General features: G+C 40.7%; 1 protein-coding gene across 1 annotated transcript in view; it reads left to right on the forward strand.

Moving 5' to 3' along the window:
* The window catches only part of COL13A1 (collagen type XIII alpha 1 chain), a 128,208-nt gene that overhangs the window by 73,548 nt on the left and 35,169 nt on the right, over positions 1 to 19,491 (forward strand). The window contains exons 23-31 of the mRNA XM_087932127.1: positions 940 to 1,008; positions 1,807 to 1,830; positions 3,583 to 3,636; positions 5,108 to 5,152; positions 11,172 to 11,261; positions 12,077 to 12,121; positions 12,349 to 12,390; positions 15,178 to 15,204; positions 18,932 to 19,012. Coding sequence (XP_087788253.1) covers positions 940 to 1,008; positions 1,807 to 1,830; positions 3,583 to 3,636; positions 5,108 to 5,152; positions 11,172 to 11,261; positions 12,077 to 12,121; positions 12,349 to 12,390; positions 15,178 to 15,204; positions 18,932 to 19,012 — 477 coding nt within the window. The remainder of the gene's footprint in view (positions 1 to 939; positions 1,009 to 1,806; positions 1,831 to 3,582; positions 3,637 to 5,107; positions 5,153 to 11,171; positions 11,262 to 12,076; positions 12,122 to 12,348; positions 12,391 to 15,177; positions 15,205 to 18,931; positions 19,013 to 19,491) is intronic.

Here is a 19,491-nt window from a genome sequence, read left to right on the forward strand (position 1 = left end):
AAGTATAAAAATGGCCTCCAGCAAGCAGAAGTCAGTTCCTGCAGGCTCCATTTTGCCAGCTATTGGATGCAAAATGGACACGATTCTTGTCTTGCTGAAAAGGGGCATCACTGAACATTTTGTAATTCTGGGGAAATCTTTTCACCTTGAGGTTACCGTCATTTTACTTTTTTTGTATTAAAACATTCTTCTTATTTTCTGCTTGTTTTTGTTTCCTCAGTTAGAAGTTTCCGGTTCTCTTCTTTGTCTGCCAGAATACAATATCATCAGCATATCTTAAACTCTTTTATTTTTATACCATCTATTGACAATTCCATTACATGCTGAATTAATCAAATATTTCTCCATAGACATTGAAAAGGTGGGAGCAATAAGACACATACCGAGTGGTCTTCTTTATTGGATTGAAAACTCCTTTGAAAAACGTCCTTCAAATGAACTTGTTCCCAGTATATATTATTTTAAATAAATACATACGTTTTGTCATTAGATTGACAAAAATGTATGCAAGGGCAGCTTGATAAACTATATATCAGGGTTGGGGAATGATGGCCCTTTTATGACTTGTGGACTTCAACTCCCATAATTCCTGAACTAGCATAGCTAGCTCAGGAATTCTGAGAGTTGAAGTCCAAGAGTCATATAGGGGCCATTGCTTCTCACCTCTGCTCTATATAAACAAAAAATATTAAATTCTTCTAAATATTTCCAGGGACTAAACTGCCATTTCTGTATTATGTGTGCTGAATTCATGTATCACAGTCCCTAAAATCCAACCCAGTGCACTTTAGCCAAGCAGGATTTATAAAGCCAGCTGCTTTGTGCGTGACAAGAGTGACAATTTCCTCACCGAATAGATTTCCATGGACACACATACTTTACTAATACAGTAGTATTAATCCCGAACACCTGTTCCTCACCATATATACCTTATTTTAGGGCCCCAAGGGTGAACCGGGGAAGAGTGAAATGGTAGACTACAATGGCAATATCAATGAAGCTTTACAGGTAAGGAAATAGCAGATATACTATAGACACCAGATTATCATGTCAATGCTTCTGTGAACCTTTTCATTAATTATTGCAATTTGCTATTGATTGATTGATTATATGCCATCAAGTCATTTTAGACTCCTAGCAATCATGTAGATTTTCTCTGTGATCATAACTTACCTGTTGTTTGAGGTCTCCCAATGGTATATTCATTGCCAAAGGAACTGAATCCATCCATCTTGCTACTGGTTGTCCTCTTCTTCTATTTCCTTTATCTTCTTCTCTTTCCTTTGTCTTCTCTTTGCTAAAGTCCCCTCCCTCTTTCCAATAATGCTTGTTCTCTTTTCTGCAGTCCTTTTCTCTTCCTCTAATGCTTTCTTCCTCTTCTTCCTCTTTCTTATAGTCCTATTCCTCTTTCCTCTTTGCTTACATGCAGAATAATTGGGGGGTTACATATAAATTGTGCTGTAGCGTATGATTAAATCACATTATTTATTCTGTTTTACTCTTCCTTTTTCTAGAAACATAAATAATGATGGTAGCGTTGAATATATGGGTCTAGACTATTGTTATAGACTGAATGGCACTAGCTAATTATATCACTTCTCATATCATTCCAAAGTAAACCCTAATCCTGTGAAATAGGTATTGGGAGCAACAGGTGGAAAGACACCTGTGCATTAACTGGCAGATTGATTGTCTGAAAAAAAAAATTAAAATTATTTAAATCATAGCTTACCTATCATACTTTAACATCTATGATAGACATATAGGTACAGGTAATGTTTAACACACAATTGTTCTTTCATTCAGGAGATACGAACATTGGCCCTCATGGTGAGTTAATCTTCTTTTCTATAAGATGTGGTTCTTAATAAAAACTTAGTTAAATAGGGGAACAGGCTAGCAATTCCGGCAGAATGATGTATTATAAATGCCGCACATGAATAAATGGGGAATTCATCCTTTCCTAGAGTGATGGGTTAGATATATAAGCTTTCATTGTTCGTCATTTCAGAATTTTATCCTAGCACATGAAGCTGGGAAAAGTATCTGTTGATAGATACCTTCTTGCATCTCAGTGGGATATAGCAGTGGTCTCCAACCTTGGCAACTTTAAGACTTGTGGAGTTCAACTCCCAGAATTCCTCAGCCAGCAAAGCTCTTCCCCTCCCAAAAATCAACGGTGGCAACTACAGTAGTTACTAAAAGGGTATATGCAGGATTTGTCCTCCTATTCGAGGGAACAAAGCATCCGTTTTTGGTCCTATATTCATCTCACCTTGTGACTTTCTTGGAGTACAAAATGGCAGCCCAGAAAAGAAATAGTTTGTGGGTGACTAGGAGGAAATAAACAGGAACTCTTTACAGTTCAGAAGGCCATCTCCATACACAAAGCTAACTCCCATGATTTATTAATACACGAGCCAATGAGAGCGGAGGAGGAAATCAGGTGTATATCCTTGAATTCCCCTCACTATTCCCCTCACTGGATATATTGGATGACACTTTCCATAATTCCCAGCCAGCTTGACCAACACTAACACAGTGGGAATGTCAGGTTCTTCCTCCTACATTTTACAGGTGCATCCAGTACTTAACTGAGACTGGTAGATAAACTAATTTTGGCATTCTATTCATTTGCCAGGGTAATTAGGGTATTGAAGAGTGATCAATAGTCTAAGACAGAAAGGCACTCAGTAATATCTCCCTCCCCCCATTTGACCTTTGTCTACTCTAAGGAGCTTGAAAGAAATTGATTATATATACACCACATTCATGTGTGTGTGTGTGAGAGAGAGAGAGAGAGAGAGTGATGGGATTGAAAAAAATTTACTACCAGTTTTGAGGGCGTGGCATGACTTGGTGGGCACGGCAGGGGAAGGTTACTGCAAAATCCCCATTCCTTCCCCACCCCCACTAACCTGCTTTCCAGCTCCGTTCTCATGTGCAGAGAAACCAAAGAAGACACAGCTGATCAGCTGGGACTTGGGAGGCAGAGAATAGATGGGGGCAGGGCCAGTCAGAGGTGGTATTTGCTGGTTCTTCAAACTACTCAAAATTTCTGCTACCGGTTCTCCAGAACTGGTCAGAACCTACTGAATATCACCCCTGGTGTGTGTGTGTATACAGATATACAGTATGGCATTCAGCTTTGTTCGGGTATTTTCCCACGTCATTGTAGTTGTGCTTTTAAAGTTGTAGCAACGTTTCGGCAGAATCTCATCTGCCATCATCAGGCTTCTGTATTATGTGTGCTGAATTCATGTATCGCAGTCCCTAAAATCCAGCCGAACACAATACAGAAGCCTGATGACGGCAGATGAGATTCTGCCGAAACGTTGCTACAACTTTAAAAGCACAACTATAATGACGTGGGAAAATACCCAAACAAAGCTGAATGCCCCATACATACATACATACATACATAAATACATACATATACATACACACACACACACACACACACACACACACACACACACACACTTTATTCCAAATAACAATACTATTTTAAAAAAAGAAAGAGAAATAAATAATTATAATTATATGCTGTTAAACCATGAAGGTTTTTTCTCTCTCTATCAGGGACCTCCTGGTCTTCCAGGCATTGCAGGACCAGCTGGACCGCCTGGACAGAAGGTAATTCCCTCAGTCTTTCCTAACAGTCAGCGAAGATAAAGCCTTTTCCATCTGCTTAATTAAAATTGAATGAATATGATGAAAATTGAACAGAAGCAGAGGAAGATACCGTCCTTCTTATCAGATAATCTTCATCCAGACATGGATCGCACTGTAAAATGCACTACAACGAAAACACTACGAAAGCTTTTGCGGTGCAAATGGAATTGACAACTTGCTAATAGGAGATTTCCCAATGCAGCAAATGTTTGTCTTTGGTCCTGCTGATCACCCATCTTCTTTTAATTCATTATTAATTCATATGATTTATATAGCTGCGTATGTCACAGAAATGACTGTGGATAGCTTGCAAGATGGCTGGATGACTGTAGCTCACTACAGGGAAAGAAGAAGGGGATGAAATGTGTGTGCCTCATTTTCCTATCTGGCAGAAAATTAGATTGTAGCTGACACAATTATATCCTGTTAACAATCTAAATTCAAGAACAACTTAGCGACCCAAAGAACAAGCATTATTTTCACTCTTGGAACCTAACGAATTTAAGTTATAATTCAACTTTTAGTGCTAATTGATCCACAAATTCTTGAATGAAATGGTTCCCAAATTTCATAAAATTTAGTAAATTTAGTGTTTAGTAAAAGTAAAAGTATTGCGTAAAGCAGTGGCTGCCAACCAGTGGGCCTGGGACAAATTTTGGTGGTCCGCAGAGAAATGTCATCCCCAAAGCACCCCCCAAAGCAATTAATCGAAGCTGCGTGGGAACACAAGCCTGCGCCGCCCACATGGGCCGTGGGAACACAAGGCTTGCATCGCTTGCATTGTGAACAACACGAGGTAGTAAGGGGAGGGGGGAAAGGACAGAAGGGGGGAAACTTGCCCCATGCGCCCCACGTGCCTCACCTGGCCACTGAGCTGCTTCTTTCCATTTCTTTCTTCTTCTCCTTTTGGCTGCACGCAAGGAAAGCAGCAAAAGTCTTTCTTTCTCTCCCCCAAACTCCACCAGAAATGAGTCTCTGGGACCCTGCAAGGCATCCTGCTCCAAGAGGCTGCAACAAGTCTCATAAAGACTCATTTCTGGTGGAGTTTGGGGGAGAGAAAGAAAGACTTCTGCTGCTTTCCTTGCATGAAGCCAAAAGTCTTTCTCTCCCACCCCCTGAGAACCGAGTTGGAGATGGTATCCCGTGATCCCAAATAAAGAACGATCGATCGGTAGGAAAACGGGGTGGGGAATTTTCCTGCAGACTTTTTGGGGGGATTTTCCCAGGGTCTCTGGTCCATGGGACTTAAAATTATGAGTTTGGTGGTCAACCCTGGTGTAAAGTAAATGTGTATATTGTGTATATAAGTACATCCACAATAAATTATTATTATTATTAATAATAATAATGATAATAATAATATCTTCATGGGTCTTCTACAAAGTTCCAAGGTTAATAATTTATATATATATGCTTCACTTTTTCCTCTCAGGGTGAAATTGGCTTGCCAGGTCCTCCAGGACGCAATGGAGAAAAGGTAAGGAGTTAGACATGAGAAACAGGTACTATATACCCGTATACATCATTAAATAATCAAAGAGGCGTCTCTACTCTCTGAAGCTGCCATGAAAAGGCATTCTTGAGTTTAACTCTGTTCATAAGTGAAGAAAACTGTTTACACAGAATATGGAATAACAGAGTTGGAAAAATCCCTGGAGGTCTTCTAATCCAACTGTCTGCTTGATCAGGAGATCCTAAAGCATTCTGGACAAACGACTGTCCAATCTCTTCTTGAAAACCTCCAGTGATGGACAGTGGTGGGATTCAAATTTTTTTTACTGCCGGTTCTGTGGGCATGGCTTGGTGGGCATGGCAGGGGAAGGAGACTGTAAAATCTACATTCCCTCCCCACTCCTGTGGGGGAAGGTAACTGCCAAATCCCACTCCATCCCCACCCCACTAACCTGCTTTCCAGCTCCATTCTCCTGTGCAGGGCAACCAAAGAAGACCCAGCCGATCAGCTGGGACTCGGGAGGCAGAGAATAGATGGGGGTGGGGTTAGTCAGAGGTGGGATTTGCCGGTTCTCTGAACTATTCAAAACTTCCGCTACCGGTTCTCCAGAACTGGTCAGAACCTGCTGAATACCACCTCTGGTGATGGAGCATCCTCAATAAGAGACCCCCAGAGAAATCCAGCAAGGTTGCACAAAGAACTCTTTGATAAATTGAGAGACGAAAAGGACAAGTATGAAAAAAAATGGGCATAGGGACATATAACTAAAGGAGAATATCAGCAAATACTGGGAATCTGCAAAGATGAAATCAGGAAAGTAAGGGTCAGAATGAACTTAGACTTGCAACAAATGTTAAAAATATAGGCAGTCGTTGACTTACAAGCACAATTGAGCCCCCAGTTTTTGTTGCTAAGTGAAACAGTGAATTTTGCCCATCGTATTACCTTTTTTATCACAGTTGTTAAGTGAATCACTCCAAGTGTTGAGTTAGTAACACAGTTATTAAGTGAATCTGGATTCCTCATTGACTTTGCTCATCAGAAGATTGCAAAGGGTGATTGCATGACGCCGGGACACTTGAAGTGTCACAGGTATGAATCAATTGCAAATGTGTGAATTTTGGGAATGCTACAACGGTCATAATGTGAAAAATGGTCATAAGTCACTTTTTTCAATGCCTTTGTAACTTGAACCCAGGGGTGGGATTCTACCTGGACAGTCTGGTTCTATAGAACCAGTTGTTATGATTCTGCCCAGTTTGGAGAAACAGCAAATCGCGCCACTGGCTGACCCCGCCCCACCCACTCACCCCTTACCTGGCATGCACACCATCCAACTTGTCTGTGTTTGGTAAGTTGCTATTTTTCCTTTTTTTCCTCCTGACCATCAGCTGTTCTGCTGTGCCGGGAGATTTAGATTAGCTAGAAAGCAGGAAATCATTGGATTTCTTGCTTTCTAGTTAATCTAAAAGCAGAGCTGAACCTTCCTTGGGACCGAAGCTTTTGTTTTTCAGTGCAGACTCAGGTAGCCGGTTGCAGAATCATAGATCTCTTAGTGAATCTGTGATTTTGTGAGCAACTCAATCTGCCTGCCTGCTTTGTCTGGTTTTGGGTAAAAATTGCTCTTTTTTTATGAAAAATTCAATATTTACTTAAATATTTCTAATATTTACATACAAGCCACACCCAGCTAGTCACATGACCACCAAGCCTTGTTCCTGATTTTTCCACCAAGTTAGCAAGCCATTCCCACCCAGTCACATGACCACCAAGCCATGCCCACAAATTAGGCCATGCCCACAGAACCGGTTGTTAAGAAATTTGAAACCCACCCCTGCTTGAACCCTCACTAAATTAACTGTTGTATGTCAAGGACTACCTGTATTTTTTTTAAAGAAGTCTTTCAACATGTAAAAAAAAAAACAAGAAAAAAGTCAAGGAAATGATTGGTGCACTAATGGAAGAAGATGGCAAAGAAGTGACAGGCAGCAGGAACAAAGCAGAACTGCTTAATTCATTCTTTGCCTCCGTCTTCAAACAAAAGGAAAAATAGATTCCTTCTGATTAAAAGCAGAACTGTAAAAGAAAAATTTGAAAAGTAATGCATTTAGCCTGTACTGTTATTTAGGTAATTATTGAATATGGGATTATCATACTCCATATAGTATCATTACCTACAGAGGCTCTGGCGTGATCCATACTTTTTGCTCAGTCGTCCAGCATGAGGACAGGCATTTAGTGTTTGGGGAGATGGGAGCAGATCACATCATCCTCAGCCTGTCCCGAATTGCCACTGAAGTGTTGTGTCCAGGGGTGGGCTACTGGGGGTTCACAAGGGTTCAGGAGAACCCCTGGCTAACATTCTGCACAGTTTGGAGAACCCCCCCAAATCCCGTTCTTAGCTGGCACTAGATAGCACTAGCATTTAGACTTATATACTGCTTTTACAGTGCTTTCCAGCCCTCTCTAAGCGGTTTACAGAGTCAGCCTATGGCCCCCAACAATCTGGGTCCTCATTTTACCCACCTTGGAAGGATGGAAGGCTGAGTCAACCTTGAGCCTGGTGGGATTCGATCTGTCAAATTGCAGTAGGAGTAGCTTGCAGTACTGCACTCTAACCACTGCGCCACTGAGGCTCCCTACTACCCACCCCTCTCCTCCCTGGAGTCCCCACGTGGCCCATTTTGGATGCAGGTAAGTGCAGGGCACGGGCGGAGGCTCGGGGAGGTTGAAAAATGGGCCTCCCAGAAGGACGGGAAAGCCAGAAATGGGCCCGTTTCCAGCTTCCAGAGAGCCTTCGGAACCAGGGATGGGATTCAAATTTTTAACAACCGGTTCTGTGGACATGGCTTAGTTGGTGGGTGTGGCTTGGTGGTCATGTGACTGGGTGGACATGGCTTGGTGATCATGTTATTGGCTGGGCGTGGCCAACTCAATATCACTCACATCGAGGCATGCATCTCCTCGCCTGGCCTCTCATGACTGTGGGGATGCTGCAACAGTCGTAAGTGTGAAAAATGGTCATAAGTCACTTTTTTCAGTGCCATTGTAACTTTGAATGGTCACTCCACACATGCAAAGTACCAGCAAAGGAGGGGGAAAAAACTCCAGAGAAGGTCCTGAGACAGGAAGTCTAGTCCTGCCAAGAATGTAATAAGGGTTAACGGAGAGGCAGTTTCTGTAAGCAACACCAGAATGTTTTCTTCCTGCCTTCCTTACAGGATTAGGCCAGTAATTTCTTCTAACAACCAGTTCTCCGAACTGCTTAGAATGTTAACAACCAGTTCTAGCGAATAGGTGCAAACTGGTAGAATCCCATCCCTGTCCAGAGCCCAGGGAGAGCAAAAGTGCCCCTCCTACCATCGTGCAGGAGGCCGACTAGGCCACACCCACCATGGCCACGCCCACCCAGCAACCAGGCTAAAATTTTTGAAGCCCACCTCTTTTTGTGCCCCCAAATAAAAAATAACGTTTTCCTCTCTGCACTGGTGCAAGCAGAGTCGACTTATCCCACTTCATTCTGGCCTACAAAAATGCCTCCATCGCAATTGGTTGATGTGCGCTTTGGCGGGCACTTCGTCTACCCCTCCCCTCTGCCTTCAACAGTCTCCCCTGGACTGCCTGACCTGAAAGGATGGGCCTTTGTCTGTCTGTCTTTTGTTTGTTAGGCTCAATAGCAAACTGGAGAAATGCTGATTAGTTTCGTTAGCTTGCTTTTAATTGGTCATTTTTGTTATAATTTTATTAAACTTATGAAAATCCAAAATCCAAACGAAAATTTTGTAGAGGGGGTATGTGTGTGGGGAAGAGAGAGAGAGAGAGAGGGAGGGAGAGAGGGAGAGAGAGAGAGAAGTGTGGGATAAAGGTAAGAAAAAAGAAAGAAAAGCATTAACATCCAACTCTTTTCAGTGCAGCAGAATAAAAATACTTTGATGTTTTACTTTTGCATACTTAATATATACTAGCCATTTCCCTAACAACAAACCTGTTTAATCAGCAAATCCCAAAGTTTTATTTTTGTTCCTATCCCAAGCACAAAATCTAGAAGCAGCTTCCAAACAGAAAGGAAGCTGGATGCATTCTTTTCTTTGATTAAAGCACTTATTTTAACCATCTCTGCTAGTTCCTTCTTTTTTTTCCCCCAGTTCCGCTAAGTTTCCCTGTTAGACCAAGTGACAAGTTAGGACTGAAAAACTCTTGACCTTTCTTTTCTTATCAATCCTTCAAAGACATTGCCACAAATAGAAGGGTTGTGTACTTCCTGGCTTGGGTGGGAAGGAAAAAGAAGTTGAGGAGTCTATGAGTCAGGAACTGATTACAGTTCAGAGAGAGCTCCTAGCCATCACTGGGTTAGATGCAAAGGAAGGAGTTGAAACCCACAAAGAAATACTTTAAACCAGGGGACAAACCAGCAAAACAAAACTGGCTGAGGAATTCTGGGAGTTGAAGTCCACAAGTCTTAAAATTGCCAAGATTGGAGAGCACAGGTGGCATTCAGCAGATTCTGACCAGTTCCAGAGAACCAATAGTGGAAATTTTGAGTAGTTCGGAGAACCGGCAAATACCACCTCTGACTAGCCCCACCCCCATCTCTTCTCTGCCTCCCAAGTTCCAGCTGATTGGCTGGGTCTTCTTTGGTTGCCCTGCACAGGAGAACGGAGCTGGAAAGCAGGTTAGTGGGGTGGGGAGGGAATGGGATTTTGCAGTAACCCTCCCCCACGAGTAGGGAGGGAATGGACATTTTACAGTATCCTTCTCCTGCCATGCCTACACATCCATGCCCACCAAGCCATGCCCACAGAACCGGTAATTAAAAAAAAAATCGAATCCCACCATTGTTGGAGAAGCCTGCCTTAAACCATCTTGACTTCTAGCCAGTTTAGCATGGGAGTCAAGCGGCTGAAGGCTGTAGTAAAGGAACAAAAAGTCCTTTGTTTAAGTCAAGATGGGGAAAAGAAATCTTTCTTATCTTTTCAAGGCTGCATTTAAAGTGTTTCTCCTACTATTTCTTCTACTTTTACCTTATCATACAATATCTTTTAGAAAGAAAACCTGTTCTATACTAAGATGACCCAATTCAGGACTATAAAGGAGGCCATTAAAAAGTTTCCAACTTCAACGTTTAATACCTGTGTTTGTAAAGACCCAGACTGGCCCATTTTCGAACTATATTCTTTCTTCCCACATAGCTTCTTGGCTATTGAAGCGAGGATTCTGTAATACATTTGAGGTTCTTTTCAAGAATTGCTTAGTTTGCATCTAATGTGCTTTTCAACTAGAGACTGTTAAAAACACATCAAGAAATTAACTTTTTCACAGAGGACCCCATGTTATTCAACAGAATCATAAAATCATATGATCCTATGATTCTAAGAATCATTAAAGAGGAAGTAGACGGGAGATATGCAATAGCTATGATCTTATACAAATACTAGCTTGATACCCGTGCTTCGCTACAAAACTATGTGGTTGGGCTTAGTTTTGGGGGAGGAAAATAAGGAAAAAAATTCTGCCTACTAGCATCCATCAGTATTCATTTGGGTAGCATCTTTCAGCGTGTGCGAGAGTTCAGGGCTCTTTGGAAACTGAAAAAGTATTTACTGTGTGAGCAAGGAGACAGCAAGGAGCCTGGGAGTGGCTTAGCTCAATTGTTCTGTACTAAAGCTGGTTGCTGCTGTTAAACTGAAACTGAAACTCCTCTCCTCTGCTTGTGTTTTGCATTTGGAACAGATATCTTTTCAGGTGGGGAGGAGGAATAAAACTCCTTAGCATCAGAGCGTGTTAATAATAATAATATAGGAAATACTAATGCTCTGGTGGTCATTTCAAAAAATCCTTTCTCAATGAGCCCCTAGAAGCCAAGAGGAACATACGTGCCAAATTTCAAGTTTGTAGGCTTTACGGTTCTGGAGATTTTGTGTTGATGCGTGAGGGATATTTCGCTTTTATATATAGAAATAGATTATACCCATTTGAAAGAAACAAGCAATTAGCGTATCTTTCTCATTGCATAATTCCACCTAAAATCTTTCTTTCCCTGTAGGGTCTTGATGGCCTAAATGGAGTTAAAGGTGACCCAGGAATGCCTGGACCTCCTGGTCTCATCGGTCCAATTGGACTTTCAGGATTGACAGTAAGCAGACCAAATTATTTTTCTAATTAAAAAAAACAACCCTCTGCCATTGCCATCAAGAAAGTCAACAAATACAAATCATTTAAGAGACAAAAGCAACATGCCTTGAGCAAAACAACTTGCCTTGAACTTTCTTCCTTAGCTGAAGTTCAGATAGCCAGTTAAGGCCACTCAACATATTTGTGGCTGGATTCCTTTGAACGAAGAAGATCTGCCAAGACCAAAATCTCCAAATACCCATTTCTCTACATAGCTTCATGCTGTTGCGTGACCTAGAGATTCCTCATGACTGTCAGTTTTCACAAGTTGTAAGCAACAACTGCAAAGCAGGCTTTGAGAAGGAACAAAGCGTACACAGGGGGTATGGAAAGAATATCCCTGCGGTAAAGTAGGTTTAGAAAGTGATTGTTGCAGGATTTTTTTTTTTTCAAGATTACAGATTGGGTGCTTCCCTTCTAAATATACACTATAGTTTAAAGACATTCCTTGAATTAAATAGAATGCTAGTTAATCATGATAGCCAGTGAGGCATTTAGTGTTATTCTAGATCAAGGCTCTCCAAACTTGGCAAGTTTAAGACTGGTCGACTTCAACTCCCAGAATTCCCGAGCTAACATGACTGGAGAAGGAATTCTGGGAGTTCAAGTCCCCAAGTCTTAAAGCTGTCAAGGTTGAAGACCCCTGTTCTAGAAGTATCCTAGTGATTGCATTTTTATTTACTTCTTCATCTAAATTTTTGGCCATCTTGAAATGTCACTGCTATAATAACTTGGCATGGATGCTCTTTTTTTATTACAATATTGTTGTATTCACAGGGAGAGAAGGGAGAACCTGGAGAAAAAGGAGATATCGGGATTTCAGTAAGTGATCCTACCACGTTATTTTTTTAAAACATCAGACAAATTCCTCCTTTCCCTAACTATAGCTCAATTTTCTTCATCTCTTCTTCCCGAATACTATTTTCACAATGATAGGTTTAATTTCTGCGCAATAATTTTGAGGAAGGGGTCAGGTTACTGCTTTTATTTGCTGAGCATGAAAGTGAATTATTACGTCAGTGACATTTGCTTTTCTATTTGGCTCTTAGGTAACTGGTCCACCAGGGCCTCAAGGCCCGCCTGGAAACCCAGTAAGTCTTTTCTACAAAGAAAATACAAATGTTTTTTTTCCCCTTTCTCTAAAGTATTTCCTAATACCATCTATTTATTGTGACAAAATTCTCCACCAAAATACATTGACCTAAACCAGGAGTGTCAAACAAGGCCTGGGGGGTGCTTAATCTAGCTCACGGGGTTACCCTGGAAACAGCAGACGACCAGCCCGTGGTGCCTCTGCCAGCAAAAATGGAGCTTGGGAGCTCTGTTTTTGCTGGCAGGGGGTTGCAGGAGGCCATTGCAGCTGAAAATGGAGCTTGGGAGCCTGTTTTAGCTGGCAGGGTGCTCGGGCCACCACAGGGCCCCTCAACACAAGGGATGTCATGCTGGCCCCACCCACCATGGCCACACACATCCCAGCCCCCCCACCCCCGAGGTCAAACACAACCCTGATGTGGCCCTTAATAAAATCGAGTTTGACACCCCCTGGCCTAATCAAAATGCTGTTTTTTGAAGGTGTAATAACTGATAATCACTAGAATTACAACTATCTCAGTGTGGTCTGTAGCTTTTAGCATGGAGAATAGCCAGATCTTCAGTAGCTTCCTGAATGTCATCACAGTGGGAGCCATTTGGATCTGTGGGGTATCATTCCAGAAGGCAGGAACCATGATGGAGAAGTCACACTTTCTAGGTCCTGCTTAATCATGAGGACCTAAAGTGTATTTTGTTCTTCCTGATTGCAGCAGATAAGTAGAAGTAACCAGAGATTCATGTTCCTTCAAGCAGCCAGGCCCTCTGCCAGGAGAGCCTTTAGAGATGATAACCAGTAACTTGAGTTGCATTCAGAAACTTAACTGGTGGCCAGTGCAACCCACAGAGCAGGAGGTCACATGGACATTAATGAGGCATACTGATCACTGTTTACCCTACTAGAGGGTCAAGAAGCATTAGTGGGAGTCCTGTTTAGGAGCATGGAGAATATTCAAAAAAGTGACAGTGGCAGTGACCAAAATGTTTAGCTCCACAAAATTCCAGAGTACACACACCAGGGGTGGGATTCAATTTTTTTTAACAACCGGTTCTGTGGGCATGGCTTAGTTGGTGGGCGTAGCTCGGTGATCATGTGACTGGCTGGGCGTGGCCAACTCAATATCACTCACATCGAGGCATGCATCTCCTCGCCTGGCGTCTTCTGACTGTGGGGATGCTGCAACAGTCGTAAGTGTGAAAAAGGGTCATAAGTCACTTTTTTCAGTGCCATTGTAACTTTGAATGGTCACTCCACACAAGCAAAGTACCAGCAAAGGAGGGGGAAAAAACTCCAGAGACGTTCCTGAGAACAGGAAGTCCAGTCCTGCCAAGAATGTAATAAGGGTTAACGGAGAGGCAGTTTCTGTAAGCAACACCAGAATGTTTCCTTCCTGCCTTCCTTACAGGATTAGGCCAGTAATTTCTTCTAACAACCAGTTCTCCCAACTGCTTAGAATGTTAACAACCAGTTCTAGCAAATAGGTGCGAACTGGTAGAATCCCACCCCACACACACACACACACACACACACACACACACACACATATACACACACACACTATGTATGTATGTATGTGTGTTTGTGTATGTATGTATGTTTGTATGTATGTATTAGAATGTAATCCAGATTTGCAGGAGGAACAAAGAAACAACATAGTTTGGAATCTATGGTATGAAGGAAAAGTGCAAAGATGGGTGCTCCTTAGCAGTTCACAAGGTATATCTAATAGTTACGTAGATCTGTGCTTTAGTCTGGGAAGAATTTTATCTATAGGCAGCCAACAATAAAGAAACTACTCTGAAGTAATTTCCCATGTCTTCCTTGGTTCCTTGGATTTGACAATACAGGAATTACAGAAATCACAATGAACATTCCACGATTTATTTGTTGTATTCAGATGCTTTAAAATGATTTGCCAGTAGGATTAATTAACAAAAGCACTTTATTATTGAAATTATGCAGTTATTTTCCATAAAGAGTGGGTATGCAAGCAAACATAATGCAGACGTTTCCTCCATATTATGACTCAGACTGTTAGCTAGCCAGTACAAGGAGTACTTGTCTAATGATCGCTTGTTCAACAATCCTTTGAATTTACAATGACATTGAGTGTGTGGTACTGATCCTTGTAGTTGCAGCCATCACAGTGCCCCTGAAGTCACATGATCATGACCGAGGTGCTCAGTAACCAGCCCACATTTCTGACCAATGCATTATCCAGTGGTCACCTAATTATAATTTGCGATCTTCTCTGCTAGCTTCCCACAATCAAAGTTAATGGGGTGGCCGACAGGAAATCAGAGGTCGCAGTCATATTAAGCTTTTGCTTAATGACCCACACAGTCCTCACTTAATGGCAATCAGGACTGCCCGAATTGCCATTGCTGAGAGGCACGGTCACATGACATCATGCTCAACAACCACACCATATAGTGATGGATTTTCCCAAATTACTGTTACTAAAATAGGGCTACCTGTAGAACAGAGATTCTAAAGCTGTAAGTAATTTGGGCATATCCTGTGGGTAATGGAAAGATTTTATAATTGCTTGTTTGTGAGTCAAAGGTCCAGTTTGGGACTGCTACTGCCAAGACACTTGTATAAAGCAATTGAGTCTAGGGTTGTTGTTGTTTTTTTGTGGGAATAAAAATTTGGTGGGGAAAAAAAGATAATTGGGCCAAACAGCTTAAGAATGACAATAGCAGAGAAAATCTGGGTGTCTTTATACTGCTAGAATGTTAAGTTGAAAGAAAATTATACCAACTTTTTTTTAAAATTCTAATTATAGGGTCTTCAAGGGCTACTGGGACCTAAGGTAAGAAGGACACACAATCAAACTAAACTTAAGTAGGCACCTTATAGAAAATATTTTGTCTGCTGTTCTAAAAGAAAAATTATGGCTTTGCATATTTTGGAGCAGGAGCAATCAACCTTTGACTCTCTCAAAATATTTCTCCCTATTTCTTGCTATTGCCTAAACCTCCTAAGGATTTTGAAGGTTGGTATTCAGAATGCCTGCAATGCTGTGGATTGCCCATCCTTGAGTTTTTTTCAAGTATTTGTTATATCCTTGCATAGCGTATGTAAGAATATAAAACAGGTAAACCCTTTTAGATCTATTACGTGTCAATTCCCTATATTAGTGGAGGCGGAGGAGGAGGGTGATGAGGAGGTAGAGTCCTATTTTTCATCATCTTGATCTGCTGGATCACTGGCAACTATAGTCTAATAAAGGGCCATAATGTCCAGAAGAGATTTCTCAGAAAAATCTCCCCTTTTTAATTCGTGAAACTTTGCAACTATATTTTACACTACAGTTTATACACTTCACTGTATTTTCACTTTTTTTTTTTCTTTGAATGAACATTCATTTGGGAAAAAACAGTCAAATAGTTGCACAGTGGCATTTGATTTCTAGGGCTAGAATCCCAAAACAACCCAGAGTTTGGGAACTTCCAAATAGGCTGATCTGACTAAAATCTAGCCTGTATTATACTGAGAATGTTGGCCTGTACCGTCACACCTTTTTCTACGTGAGTTCACAACCACTGTGTCATCCCACTTCCAAGTATGCATCATTATGGAAAACATAGAAAAGGGTTAGGAAAATGTAAGAAGTACGTAAAGACATGAAAAAAAGGAAATGAAAATCTAGTCAGTGTTTCCCAACTTTGGCAAGTTTAAGCTGCTTGGAATTCCAACTCCCAGAATTCCCCACCCAACCTAGCTGGTTAGGGAATTCTGGGAGCTGAAGTCCATGCAGCTTAAACTTTATAAGGTTGAGAAATACTGATCTAGTTTATATCAAGAACATTTACTCTCGATGTCTTTCTACTGTGCAAATCATCAGGTTTGGATCCTGTTTGTATTCCCTTCTTCACATGCCATCTTTTAAACTTCTGTCTTTTTGAGGATTTCATCGATTCGTGACTGTTTCAATAACCCGCTTCCTTTTGATCCATTTACTCTTCTCACTATATAAACAAACCATCTTCTCCTTTTATAGTTAATCCATGTTTGCTCAACATCCATTTATTTTTTACACTCTTATCTTCTGGTTTTACTACACAAACGTCTCAAGTATTCTGTTCCTACTGCATTCAACATTTATATTTCTCCTGACAGATCCAGCTGTAACCTCAAAAAAGGGGCAGAAATGTAGTCATTTCCATTTCTCCTTTCATGTTCATTTCTTTCCACAAATGTTTATTGCTCACAATGAATGATATACTCTCCTCCACCTTTATATATAGCATTTATTTTTCCTAAAATTTCTCTAGCTTTTCTTATCTCTGATTAACTTCCTATCAAGGTAAACAAATTAATGGGTTTGCTCTAGATTTTTTTCCATTTATAGATCATGTCCTGTCTTTCATTCCATTTCTCTTTTCAAACAGAAATACGTAAGGCTGTATGCATACTCATTGCATCATTCAAATCTGTGCAATATTCACTGTAATTCACGTTGGCACTGTCTACATATATAAGTAGATGTACAGCCACAATTAATACATTCCTAATATCACTTCTAATATCAGTACACCATGAACATAAACACATAAAAAAGCAAGAGGGAAATCACACGTCCTTATCTTACTGCCTGCTGATGTTTAACCGTTTACTAAGCAGTCCATTTATTCTCATGAACAATTTATTTCAATCATAGACTATTCTTTACTTATTCACTAATCAACAATCAGATCCCTATATGCCAGATTCCATCATTAACATTATTTCTCTGAGCAGTCTGTATATCAATAGATACACAATAAGCATATCCCAAATGTGGCTCATTGTTAACTTTCATACTTTTTTTAAAATAAGAGTTCAGCTGAACTCCTTCTTGGTTAATAAATGAATCTTTCTGTACCTTTTGAAGGCATAGATGCAGCCTCCACATCTACTTTATTTAAATTACAAATCCATTCAATAAACAAGCAGTATCCCTATTTAACCTAACTTCAAATATACTGTCCACATCTACCTGCATTTTCACGATTTTGAATGTTCTCACACCTGGTTGAGAGGAAGTCTCAAGCTGAGACGAATGGTGATTGGGGCATGTGATGCAATGACAAGCACATTAACTTAACAACCATGTCACTAACTTAACAATTGCAGTGATTCACTGTGGCAAAATGTCATAAAATGGGGCAAAGTCATTTAAAACTGTCTTGTTTAGCAATGGGAATTTTGAAGTTAAGTTAATTTAAGTTAACAAATAATTTCCTCAACACTGTCCAACCATTTACAAAGTCTGCACTACTATTACTGTTAACTTTCTCATCACTCCTTATCACTCCTTATCACCACTTGTGAATGTATGACTGTAAACTTTGTCGCTTGTATCCTTACAATTTATATTGACTGTTTCCTAGTATGATTTGATTGCTTATTGTACCCTATGACATTATCAAGTGTTGTATCTGATGATTCTTGACTCTTGATAAATGTATTTTTTGTTTTATGTACATTGAGAGCATTTGTACCAAGACAAATTTTGTGTCCAATTACACTTGGCCAATAAAGAAGTCTATTCTATTCTAATTCTGATCATAACTTGAGGACTACCAGTATCTTTCTTTATTTCTCATTCCTCCTTTTTTTGCAGTAATCATTTTTCACGTACCATTTTTCTCATCCACCATCTTTTCCCATCAACATCCCACAAAGCATCCTTGTCCAGGTGTCCCAGGAGCATCACTCCGCTCTCTGCCTTTCAAACGGCTTCCACACCTTCTTCCTTATGTCGGAACGATGACCCCTTTATTACCTGTGGACTTTGACTGCCTGCTGGCTCAGGAATTCTGGGAGTCAAAGTTCACAGGATGTAAAGGGGCCATCATTCCCCACCCCTGTTTTATGTATGCTTTCCATTCATTCTCTTGGAAGATTCAGTTATCTTTTCATACAGGAGTTGAAAGTTCTCTTTTTTCCAGTCCTTAGCAAAGTTAGCAGAATGTCATCTTGTCATTGCTATGAATGAATGAAAAACTGCTGGTGACCTTCTACCACTGCACCATAAAGAGTATCTTAACTTGCTGCACCTCTGTATGGTTTGCCAATTGCACAGTGGCAGATAGGAAGGCACTCCAGAGGGTTAATGTCATTGTCGAGAAGATCATGGGTTGCCCTCTCCCCTCTTTGGAAGAGCTTCATAGCTCCCGCTGCCTTAAGAAAGCTCAAAACATTCTCAAAGATCCATCTCATCCTGGGAACCCCCTTTTTTGAACTATTACCATCTGGCAGATGGTACAGAATAATAAAAACAAGGACAAATAGGCTGAAAAAACAGCTTCTATCCCAGGGCAGTAGCTCTTTTGAATTCTGCTGTACAGTGCAGTGTTGTGTTTATTTTCATGGTCATGATGTGCACTGAAGACGGTGTTTGATTTCGTTGTATGAGGTGCAATGACAATAAAGTAAACTAAACTATGCAAATGCTGTTGGGATTTCACCAAGTACTTTCCTCTGTAAATTAACTCCTATTTAGAAACCTACTGGAGAAGAATTAGCTTTCTTCTGATGTGTTTTTCTTTTAGGGAGAAGCAGGAATTGATGGATTAAAAGGTGAAAAGGGTATCCAAGGAGAAAAAGGAGATCGGGGTCCTCTGGGGCTGCCCGTAAGTATCTAAAAAGAAGGGGAAATTAGAGCAAGAAATGACAATGAATACAACTCACGAAAGGGCGCAGATATCGCCCAGAGAAGCGTGTGACTTTAGAACGATATCTTGATTTTGAAAAAAATCCGAGAAAATTCCTCCAGATAATTATCACTTGGGTAATGTTGACATCAAGAAAAGTGCTTCATGGGATTGCGACATTATTTTATTCATAATCATGGGGGGAAAGGTCTCAAATCCTAGTTCAGATGCTGAGATATGCAAGAATTAACAAGAAATAACTCACAGGATTCATTTATTCACAATAACATGGGAGGAGGGGAAGACTGGCAACAATGAAGAGGAACTATCTGGTACAGTTTTCTTCCTGAGTTCAGGAACTGATATTTAGTTTGGATTCCTTATTTAGGAAAAAGAAAAATCTTATCCAGGAATTTTCTATTTGACATATGTGTTAATTCACAACTACATTTAGCTCA

Source organism: Pseudonaja textilis, chromosome 4 (genome assembly GCF_049901715.1).
Source record: "Pseudonaja textilis isolate UNSWEBS1 chromosome 4, rPseTex1.2, whole genome shotgun sequence".
NCBI classification, from domain to species: domain Eukaryota; kingdom Metazoa; phylum Chordata; class Lepidosauria; order Squamata; family Elapidae; genus Pseudonaja; species Pseudonaja textilis.